The sequence below is a fragment of the Emydura macquarii genome, unplaced genomic scaffold (genome assembly GCF_026122565.2).
Source record: "Emydura macquarii macquarii isolate MOO-44397 ecotype Brisbane River unplaced genomic scaffold, CSIRO-AGI_Emac_v2 contig_2924, whole genome shotgun sequence".
In the NCBI taxonomy this organism is placed as follows: Eukaryota; Metazoa; Chordata; order Testudines; family Chelidae; genus Emydura; species Emydura macquarii.
This window is the reverse complement of record NW_027133061.1, coordinates 5,843,537-5,854,348: the sequence shown is the minus strand read 5'-3', so window position 1 is coordinate 5,854,348 and position 10,812 is coordinate 5,843,537. Positions and strand designations below refer to the sequence as shown.

General features: G+C 65.2%; 1 protein-coding gene across 2 annotated transcripts; it reads right to left on the bottom strand.

Moving 5' to 3' along the window:
• Nucleotides 1–1,883: 1,883 nt before the first annotated feature.
• Nucleotides 1,884–9,335, bottom strand: TOMM40L (translocase of outer mitochondrial membrane 40 like). Of its 2 annotated transcripts, XM_067569597.1 has the most exons (10): nucleotides 9,256–9,335; nucleotides 8,648–8,803; nucleotides 8,036–8,103; nucleotides 7,350–7,442; nucleotides 5,906–6,007; nucleotides 5,240–5,345; nucleotides 4,647–4,769; nucleotides 4,154–4,230; nucleotides 3,966–4,068; nucleotides 1,884–2,587 (listed from the first exon to the last, which is right to left on the bottom strand). In XM_067569597.1, exons 2-10 carry the CDS (start codon nucleotides 8,751–8,753, stop codon nucleotides 2,448–2,450), a joined length of 918 nt encoding a protein of 305 aa, XP_067425698.1. In that variant the 5' UTR covers nucleotides 8,754–8,803; nucleotides 9,256–9,335; the 3' UTR covers nucleotides 1,884–2,447. The 2 variants fall into 2 exon arrangements, with proteins under 2 accessions (XP_067425698.1, XP_067425699.1); XM_067569598.1 differs by lacking the exon at nucleotides 9,256–9,335 and having other exon boundaries at nucleotides 4,154–4,234; nucleotides 4,663–4,769; nucleotides 8,648–9,221.
• Between the last annotated feature and the right edge of the window lie 1,477 nt (nucleotides 9,336–10,812).

Below are 10,812 nucleotides of genomic sequence, written 5' to 3'. Positions count from 1 at the left end.
GGCGCAGAGGGGCACGAGGTCCATGTCCCTGCTCCAATGATAATAGACAGTGTCCATGTGCAGTGTGTGTTGTGTGTGTGTGTTAGCGTGCAGTGTGTGCTGTGTGTCCATGTGCAGTGTGTTGCATGTGTGTCATGTGTGCATCTGCAGTGAGTGTGTGTGTCATCCCCCCCCAGCAACCTGCTTGTCACGGGTAGGGTGGGAGGTTGGTATGGGGGGTGGGGGAGGGCAGGGCAGGCAGTGAGAGAGGTTGGTCCCTGGAGAGGGAATTTGGGATTATGAAGTGAATCCTGCTACAATGAGCAGTGGTGAGTTAGCAGCGCTGCTGGCATTTGAAAGGACATCATTAGGTTTCAGAGTTGATGCCTATTTACCATGAATAGGGCAGTTCGCATCTTCCCCGGGCGCTCTGCTCTCAGGCTCCCTGCAGACCCAGGCCGCCCTCTCTGCAGCCAGTCACGGCACATTTTCTCAGGTTTCTATGCAACAAGGGCTAAAACCAGTTTTATGTGGAAAGCCAAGTTTCCAGAGGCCAATCCTGGGCCTAGCTGGGGGGAGGCTGAGGGTAGACGCTAGCTGCAGAGCAGGTCCCGGGGCGATGGAGCCAGGGGCTGCACCAGGAACAATTCCTCCTGGGGAGGAACGCACGCGCGTAGCTGCAGAGCACCACGCTGGAGTGTAGTCTTGGCAGTAGCTCTGCCATGGAGCCACCACGAGGACCAGGGTACGGTCCCCCCCACGTGCGCCACTTTGACACCTCACCCGCTGGGCAGGACGGGGGCCAAGAGCCCAGCTCCTCAAGTCCCCAGGGCCCTCCTGGGGAGGATCCACATGCAAGTTCATTCACCCAGCTCAGCTGCCACGTAAGAGCTTTGGCACTGAGAGCCGCTGCAGGGCAGCATGCCCCAGCCGGTCCCCTGCCCAGCCCAGGCAGAGCACAATCAGGCAGGGTCATTGGCACAGGGACTAGACCCACAGCCCGTGCCCTGAACACCGACATGGACCACGCTGGAGTGCAGCCTGGATGGGGGAGCTGCCCCCCAGGCATGAGATCCATGCACATCTCATCAACCCTGCACCACTGGGGTAGGTGAGCTGGCCAGGGGACAGGGGGCAGGCTTGGAAGAGCGCGCTGCTTCTCTCCCCATCACCACCAAAAGCTGTGAAGCAGGAGGACACAGTGACCGACAGCAGAAGCTGTGACTGTGTGGCATGTTAAGTGCAGACACACCCTGGTGCTGGACTCATTTTCGCGGCTCTTTTCTGACCCCGCTCCAATTTATCAGCCTCCTTCGGGAAGGGTGGACACCAGGACAGGACACGAATTCCAGCAGCGGTCACACCAGAGCCACAGAGTCAAACTGGGCCCCCTACGCAATGTCCCCCTTGAAGTCTGTTCGTACTCTCCTCCACAGGGGGGCTCCAAGTGCAGCCCCCGACATGCATCCTCTTCACCCCATTCAGTTGTTCTGCAGCCAGACCCCATGAGGCCGTGGTGGGCACCAGCAGCAGGCATTTTCACCCCCCACGCCCCCAAACACACGGAGTAGGAAGTGGCGGGGCCAGGAGCAGGTGCACAGGGGGGCTCCAAGTGCAGCCCCCCGACATGCATCCTCTTCACCCCATTCAGTTGTTCTGGGGCACCTCCCCCCAAACACACGGAGTAGGAAGTGGCTGCACAGAGCTTGGCACCTCCCCTTCGGGGGGTGGGGGGCGGGGAGACACACCATAGATGCTGCTCCACCTGCAGAGAGCAACTGTCCATCAATACATGTCCGAGTCCTGCCCCCCACCTCCACTGCTGAGCCGTAACCCACAGGGCGGGCGGGCGAACGTGCGTGTACGTGCGGCTGAGCCGTCAAGCCACCGACTCCAGCCGCCCGTCAGCCCAAACACTTTAATCAGGTTCCAAGCCATCGTACACGGAGTGAGAACATCACAAAAAGCCCTGGAGCCCCCCCCGCCAGGACAGGGCCCTCCCGTCCAGGGCCCAGAGCAGGTGAAGAGACAGCACCTCCGACCCACAGCCCTGGGGGGACTCTGCCAGCGCCAGGTCCCACCGCACGGGGAAGGGGAAGGAGGGGCCCACGACGTCCCCTCCCCAGCTCGGCCGCGTGCGGAGAAGGGGTTGGTGGGGGCAGGGGAAGGGGCGCCCTCCAGGGCACCAGGTATCAGACATCCCTGCGGACACAGGAGCAGCCGCCCAGGGCGGGACCAGCTGCAGGTCGGCTCCAGCAGGGCACTGGCTCCATGGCACAGAGGCTCCCTGAGGCAGGCAGGTGGCAGGCAGGCTCCCACGCCCCAGGCCGCAGCAAGCAGGGCCCGATGCAGGCACGCAGCCAGGATCTCGCTCCCGCCGGAGCATGCCGGTCAGAATCCACTTGGCGCCTGGCTCTGCCCTTGCCCCCCCGGGCTGGGGCGAAAGCAGGGAGCCCCGCGAGGGCCCCTCAACCCACGATGACACTGAAGCCGCAGTGGAAACGGTTCTTCCAGTGGTTGAGGAAGGCGCCCAGGGCCAGGGTGACGGGCAGGGGTGGCAGCTTCTTCTCCAGGACGCCCCCCACGCACCAGTTACTGTCCAGGAGACCTGCAGGGGAAGGGACAGGAGCCACTGCAGAGACCAGGCCCCAGCGCCCAGCCCCCCCTTCCCAGCTGGAGAAGCCCCAGTTGAGTCCCAGACTCCAGGTCATCCTGCTCCACCCCCCAGGGCTCCGGCCAGCTGCAACGGGCTCCCAGCCCCCGCTCAGTGCCCAACACCCACGGCCTGTTCCCCCGGGGCACTGGAGCCTGCTGGGCGCCCCAACAGCACAGTGGGCAGCCCGGGGCCATCCTCCCTGCCTGGGGCCCGGAGCAGGCACCCAGCGCCCGTCTGCCTGAGCTCTGGGGACCAGGCCGCTGGCTCCTCCTCCCCCCCCAGTCCCAGCTTCTCTGGGGCTGCGGCTGCACCAGAGCTGCCCACGGAGCTGGAGTCACCAGGCAGAGGGCAAGGAGCCGGGGAGGGGGAGCACTCAGGGGACACACAGACGGGGCTCTCTCTGGGGCTGTGGCTCCGTCCCACAGCTGAGTCACAGGGACCCGGGCTGCCGTCCCCGCCCCTCATGCTCCCAGCGCTCAGTACACACACAGCCGGATCGGTGCCCCTGCAGAAGGGGAACAAGCAAGGGAGGCAAGAGAAAGCCCTGCCCCAGGCACCCTAGCTTAGCAACAGGACACAGGGCCTTTCCCCTTGAGGGGGAGCCAGCTCTGATCCAGTTCTAGGGCAAGGGAACTGACCGGCTCCGGGGAAATGGGTCACAGGACTTTTCCCCTCTAAGGGGCACCGGTTCTGATCTGGCCCAAGGGTGAAGGGAATGACACAGGGGATATGGGGCCTTTCCCCTCGAGGGGATGCAGGCTCCAGTCCAACCCCAGGGCAGGGGGACTGGCTGGCTCCATGGGGGATTGCAGGTGGGAGGACAGGACATTTCACAAACTGGGCAGAGGCTTCTAGCCCTTTTCATTCATAATATGGTTTTTACACACAGTGAATAGGCTGGTGCATCGCCACTGCCCTCTGCTGGATGGGATCCGAACAGCTCTGCTGCGTGCCACAGGCCCTGTACTGCTCATGAGTGGGGAGTCTCCTGTCGCCCAGGTAGCCAGGGGCTCTGCTGCCACGCTGCCGGATAGTGCTGGGGGCTGGACAGCGAAGCTGGGACGTCCCCGCACGGCGCAGAGGAGCCCTCAGCAAGTGGGTGAAGGGGCCCGAGGCCAACGGCCTGGCTGCAGCTGGGAAAACCCCAGCTATAAGCGTCCCCTGCCCAAGCCCCAGTCAGCTCCTGCCAGGACCACGCAGCCACGTTGGGGGAGGGGGGATCTTGCACCTTCTGGCACTGCGGGGCAGGGAGTCCGTGGGTCCAATGGCCCCAGAGAAGCCCCGGCCCCCGTGAGAGGCTGGCACCAGCCCTGGGCAACTCCTCACTCACCTCGGAAGACCATGCTGGCCTGGGGCAGGTTGAGCTGGTAGCCGAAGGCGAAGGTCGTGTCCTGTAGCCGGGTGTTGGCCTCTAACTCCACCCCAACCTGCACCTGCAGGGGCGGAAGTCTGGGGTGAGAGACGCCCGCAGGCGCCCTGGTGGATGGGGGCAGCCCCCCGGGGGGGGGCAGGGCTCACCTGCTCGTTGGCTCTGTGGTAGTAGCTGGCGTGGGCCCCGCCATAACCAATGTTCAGCGTCGCCACCCACTTGAGAGCTGCAGAGACACAGAGGGAGTAGAGCTGGCAAGGGGCGCGGAGCTGGGACTGTCTAACTCGCTCAGGAGCGCGACGGGACTGGAGCCCAGCCGGGAGGGACAGCTCGGACAGGCGCTGGACGGGCTTCACCTGCCCTGCCCCTCTGTGCTGCCCCACAGCTCCCTGCTATCCCAGCCCCACGCGCCCCCCCCAGCTCTTCCAATGCTCCCCGGTCCCAACCTGCAGCCCTCCCGCCCGTGATGCCTCCCACTCCCCGGGTCTCTCAGCAGGGGTACCAGCTGCGCCACATTTCTGTGCTCTGGGACGGCCTGCCCCCCAACCCTCCGCCCTTTCCCTGCCCCACGGCTCAGCTCTGGCGCAGGCAGGTGTGGAGCAGTGACCCAGCCGAGCGAGCCGGGCAGCCGCGTCCTCGTACCGGTGTACTTCCCTGCCAGGGTGACGATGGCGCCCTCCTCGCCCGGGCGCCGGTGATAGACCATCTCCCCGCCCAGGACCAGCCGCGAGGTCACGCTCTGCAGGAAGTGGGCCACCACGATGACTGCAGGGAGGGGGAGACCGTTAGCGCCAGACTCCGCCCCCGCCGCCACGACGGCAGGGTCCGGCCTCGCACAGCGCCTTTCAGCACCACCTCCCGGGGCCAGCGGATGGGAAACTGAGGCACTGAGCAGGGAGGGGCCTGTCCAAGGTCACAGCCACTTGGTGCCAGAATCCAGGAGTCCTGACTCCCAGCCCTCCCCCCAGCTGTGGACACTAGCCCATGCTGCCCTCCCCATCTGCCACATGGGGGCCCATCAGCTTCACAGCATGGAGATTTCACAGCTAGCCACCTGGCTGCTAGACCCAGAGCAGCAGAGCCGGGCCCCAGGCTGTCCATGCCCTAGAGCGGATGAGGGGGCTGCTCGGTGCCAAGCCCTGGGCCGTGGGGTTCAGGCAGGAAGGGGGTGGAAGGAGCCAGCGGCAGGAGAGTTTAGGACAGGAAGTGAGTCAGGAGAATGGGGCTGGGCTCACCTGATTGGCTGAGCACGTCGGGGTTGCCCAGCGTCAGCGTGGCCGTGCAGTCATCGCCACGGAGCTCCCCGTCGAACTGCCACGTCACGAACCGGGCCTGCTGCGTCTGCGGGGGGCAGGGCCTCAGCTGTGGGCGTGGCACCCTCTGCCCCACGCCCTGCTGCCCTGCCCCATGCCCCACCACGTCACAGCCACACACCGCCCCTGCCCCCATGACAGCCTCAGGCCCCGCCCCACATCACCACCCCATCATGCCCCCACATCCCACCCTGTCCCATGCCCCCCACACACCTCCCATCATAGCTGCACGTCCCACTCCATGTCTCACGCCCTGTCCTGCCCCATGGCCCCACCCCACATCCCGCCCCACCCCAGCCCCGGGACACTCCACCGCGCCACCCCTGCATTTACAGCCCCCCCAAGGAGTTGCAAGTAGCAGGGACTAGGCTGGGTTCCAGCCCTCCCTGGCTCCGGGGAATCGGCGCGGCCGGATTAGCGGCTGGGCGAGCGCAGCCACCACCAAGATCCCAGCGCTTAACTTGCAGTGTCAGCGCTGCAACCACCACATGCATGCTCAGAAACCCCCCACCCCTCCCACACCAAGCCCTGCCTCCCCACGCCACACCCACCCGCCATCCCCCTCCATGCCCTGCCCCACGGCCTCACCTGGAAGACCGCCTTGGTACGGATCCGCTCCGCCACCAGGTGCAGCATCTGGGCGTGGAGGCTCCCGCCGCTGTCAATGTCCCCGACGAGCGTGGGGAAAGCCTGCAGGGCGAAGGGGCACGGCGCTGGCACGGGGCTATGCCGGGAGGCACTGGGTCACCACCGCAGCTCCCTGGCCCCTCCGGGCAGCCCCATGCCGGCTGCAGATACGCCATCGATGGTGCAGTCCGCAGCCCCGGCATCCCTCCGGCTGCGGCAGGGGAGACACCTGCCCGGGACAGCTTCCCTTGTGCCAAGGCTCAGGTGCAGCAAGTCTGCAGGATCTCAGCCTGGTTCCTGGGAGCAGTGTGTGCGGTGGGGGCCTCCGCACCCCTCCCCCTCAGCTGGAGCTCTGCCCCACATCCCGTGCCTCGCACACCCCTCCCTCGGCAGGTCTCCTGTGCGCACACGAGCCCCGGCCTGGGGACTGAGCACAGGCTGGACTCTCTTGCTCCTCCCAGTGGCGCCTTCTGAGCTCAGCACTCCCAAAAGGAGAGAGCCCTGGCCCCACCGGGCCACATACCCGGCTGTGCCAATCCCCTCGGACGTGGCTGCCATGCCACTGGGCTGCTGCCAGCCCCCCACGTTCAAATATCCTGAGTCAGGCTCCAAAGAATCCAGTGATGGCTTCAGAATCAGGGCAGCGCTGGGTCCTTTCCCTGGCCTGATGGTGCAGGGGCTTTCGGGTCGCACTCAGATGCCAGGCTCTCTCCCTGGCCAGGGGGCTGGAAGCCCACTGAGCACGGGGCCCTGCAGGACCCAGCCCGCCTCCATCACGCTGCAGTCTGAGAGCGAGGAGCCCCCGTGCAAGAATGGGCTGAGCAGCGAGGCTGGCTCCCAGAGAAAACGCTGCCGGTGGCAGGTCACGCACCCACCCAGCAGGCAGAGAGACGCCCCCGCTGGGGCTCAGACACTCACCTGCCAGGGAACCCAGGCTATGTGGGGAACCCATACATCTCTCAGCAGAAAGCCCAGGGTCCCATTCCTCACCCAGCTCCCTGTGAAGAGGCTCAGGTGTCTACCACCACTAGCATCTCTCCCAGCTCTGCTCCTCCCTAGCACCAGAGTGAGCCACCCAGCGTTCATGGACGTGCTTCATGCACCCCCCCTACTCGCCCGGGGGGCGCCAGGTCAGACCTGCTGCAGAGACGGGGGAAGGGATCCGAGTCAGTCACAGATCTGAGAACCCAGGTGTCCTGGTCACAGCCCCATGCTTTCATGGGCAGATTTTCTAGCATGCTCAGCTGCCACTAAGTACTCTGGAGAATCCCCTGCCCTCCACTGAGAACAAAGGGAGTTGTGGGGTGCTGAGACCTGGGCATCTCAGACCCTGCTCCATCCTGGTGCTGGGAGCTGAGCCCGGATGCCTGGCTCCGAGCCCTGGTGCGTTTGGGTCCCAGCTCACCTCGGTAGGGCTGAGCTGCCGGTCTCCCACGTAGGTGGTGTTGAAGTGGTAGCTCGATTGGCCAATTGTGCTCATGTGAACGGTGTGGGTAACCTGGAGAGGACATGAGTGGGGTCAGACTCAGATAGGGTGTGGTGTGCTATCCCCACGGGCTCCAGCTCCTTCCAGCCCAGCCAACGTGGACAGTGCCACCTGATCATTGCCCCCCCACAGCCCAGCCGCCAGCCCCCGCTCCTCTTCTCCAGAGCCTCCTCCATCTCTCTGAGGCCGCAGCCCAGCGTGAACCTGCCTGGCTGCACTACACCCTGGGCCGTGTAGTCTCCACAGGCCGCACCTCCAGAGCAAACATTAGGCTGTGCGCATCCTTGCACCCACTCAGAAGAGGGGGAGGAGGGCAAAGCCACAGCATGGCGCGGCAACCCACTGCCTGGATCCCAGCAGCGTCTTCACCTCGACACCCCAGATCCCATCCAGCCAGCGCTGGGCGTTTCCCAGACAGCCTGTCGATGGCTACTAAGTCTGTGGGTTCTGAGCCCAGCTCCAAGAAGGAACAGGCCCTGATCTCCATCCCACCAGGGCCCCCTGGTTGCCAGCCCCCGCAGAGGGGCCAGGGCATGCACCGAAGGCGTGCACCACCCGCAGCCGGGAGGTGAGGAGTAGGAAAGCAGTTGGAGGTGCCGACTGACCTGGAAGTGGCTGCTCAGGACCTTGTTGATGATCAGTTTCACCCCTTCCATCTGCTGGGGGAAGACATCTGCAAGGAGACGGGAGGGAGAGGGGCTTAGACGGCAAACTGCAAGAGCTCACGGATCCAGAGCAAGGGCAGCCGGCTCCTCTGGGCTCCAGGCTCCAAAGCCCGGGCAGAGCCCAGCAAGGGCGACGACGAGAGCACCCTGGGGTCTTCACCCCCATCCTCCCTCAACCGCGCGAGTGTTTGTGCTGAAACGGGCGGGAGCCTCCCACCCCGACCAGAACTCGGCCCTCAGCTTCCCCAGCCATTTAACACGAGTTACGGTTCAAGGGCTCCTGTTAACTCGCCTCCTGTCCGCACACCGTCGCCCGGGTGGAGCGCCGCCCATCGCAGCGCAGAACGGGACCCCGGAAACACAGGAGAGCCGAGTGCCACAGCACCCCTGCTATGGAAGACCGGAGCTGGAGCAGCTGGGGCTCCCCCACAGCCAGCGCTCCTGCCCTGGTCCCTGCAGGCAGTGGCTGGCAGAAAAGCACTCTCCAGTCCCCACAGCGTGGCATGTCTCTGCCCCAGTCGTTCTGTCCCAGGAGGGGCGGGCCAGACCCACCTTTGCATTTCCGGTGGAGCTCATCGAAGCTGCCCGGGTTGGTAAGCGGCTCCTCCCGGCGCAGGGGTCTGTGCAAGACGGGCACGGGCGCCAGCACGTTTCCCATCGCACCTCAGGCCGCGCCGCCTGGCCCTGGGATGCAGGGGTGTAACCACCCTCCAAAAAAAAAAACAAAAACCCCCAAATCCCTGCCTCCAGGCCGAGGAGGGAACACACAGAGAGGTGGGATCAGCAGGCACCCGCGGGTTCCCCAGCCCGAAGACACCAGGCTGCCCCCAGCCCCCGGGACTCCAGGAACATGACACACAGCGGGGGCTGACGCCTGCCCAGGCTGGGGACCTGGCTGTCCGTGGGGGCTGGGGTGCACCGGGCGGGGGGCTGGCTGTCCGTGGGAACTAGGGGTGCACCAGGGGGGCTGGTTGCCCTTGGGGGCTGGGGGTGCACCGGGGGGCCTGGCTGCCCCGAGGTGGGGGCAGGGAGTAACTGCCCCCGGGACAAGGGAGCCCAGGGGGGCTCGTTCCTGGGGGGCGGCCCTAGGAGGGAAGTAGGGGCTGGCAGGGGGGTGCAGGGTGGGGGGGGCTCCCCGGCCGGGGGGGCCTGACCCACACGATGCCTCTGGTCGCCGCCGCCCCCGGCTGCCCGGCGCCCGCCACTCACGCGGCCCGACCCCCGCGCTGGGCTCCGCTCCCTCTGGGCTCGCTGGGGGCGGCCATCTTGCGCCCGGGCACCGCCCCCGCAGGAAGTGGCTTCACGGGAGCGGCCGCCGGGGCGCCGCCCTGGCCGCCATGTTGGAAACGGGCACCCGGCCCTCCCCCCCGCCCCCCATGCGTTGTCGGGATGTGGGGAGAGCTGGGGCCGCGCGTGTCAATGGGGCGGGTGCCCTGGGGCGCGGGGCGAGCGGGGCGGATGCCCTGGGGTATGGGGCAGGTGCTCTGGGGCACGGGGAGAGCAGGGTGGGTGCTCTGGGGCTGGGGGGGGGCAGTCTGCTGGCTGAGGTCTCAGTTGCTTTGGAGACAGTCCAGCGGAGGACAACAAAAATGCTGAGGGGGCTGGAGCACAGGACTTATGAGGAGAGGCTGAGGGAACTGGGCTTGTTTAGTCTGCAGAAGAGAAGAATGAGGGGGGATTTGATAGCAGCCTTTAACTACCTGAAAGGGGGTTACAGGGAGGATGGGGCTAGGTTGTTCTCGGTGGTGGCAGATGACAGAACAAGGAGCAATGGTCTCAAGTTGCAGTTGGGGAGGTCTAGGTTGGACATTAGGAAAAAGTGTTTCCCTAGGAGGGTGGTGAAGCACTGGAATGGGTTACCTAGGGAGGTGGTGGAATCTCCATCTTTAGAGGTTTTTAAGCTGCGGCTTGACAAAAACCTGGCTGGGATGATTTAGCTGAGGTTAGTCCTGCTTTGAGCAGGTGGTTGGACTAGATGACCTCCTGAGGTCCCTTCCAACTCTATGATTCTCCCCGCTGCGGCTCTTATTCTGATGGGGAAGGAGCCTCTTTCTCTTCTTTTTTCCCCACCAGCCTTCCTTTCTCCCCAGCACCCCCTCCTGTGACCCCCCCCATCACACAGCCCAGGTTGACCAGGTTGTCCCCCTGCAGGGTGGGGTCCTGGCCATGCTGCCTCAGGTCAGATGTATTAGTCTGTCCGTCTCCCCCCTCTGCCCTCGCTGAGGGGTGCTGGGGGCGTGTTCCGCCTGCCCCATGTGGGAGGATCCCCCTGCACTCCCTCCGCACCCTTTGACCCAGGTGAAGCACAGCCCACACTGGCCAGGGTCAGGGCTCCAGTCCCTGCTCACTCCTCAGGGCCTGCTGTTAACACAGGGCTTTCCTGGAAACAGTCAAACAAACAGAGACAAAGTGACTGAGCCGGTGGGGGAGGGAGGCTGGCAGGGCTTCTGCGCTGGCTTTGGGGGCAGGAGCCCAGCAGGATATACCTGGAAAACCCTAGGGTCTGCTGCGACCTGCCCGTCCTGGGTGTGTTCCCAGCTGTGGGGAAGGAGTCTAGCAAAGGTCTGCCCCCACTGCCCCAGTGCATTGGCCCTTGGCGCAGAGGAACATGGGGCCCGCCTCTCTCAACAAAGACTCGTGGCAGGGAAGCAGCCAGGCGGGGCAGCACCCACACAGCCTTTTGGGGGTTGCCACCTGGCCAGAATGGTTTGTGCTGG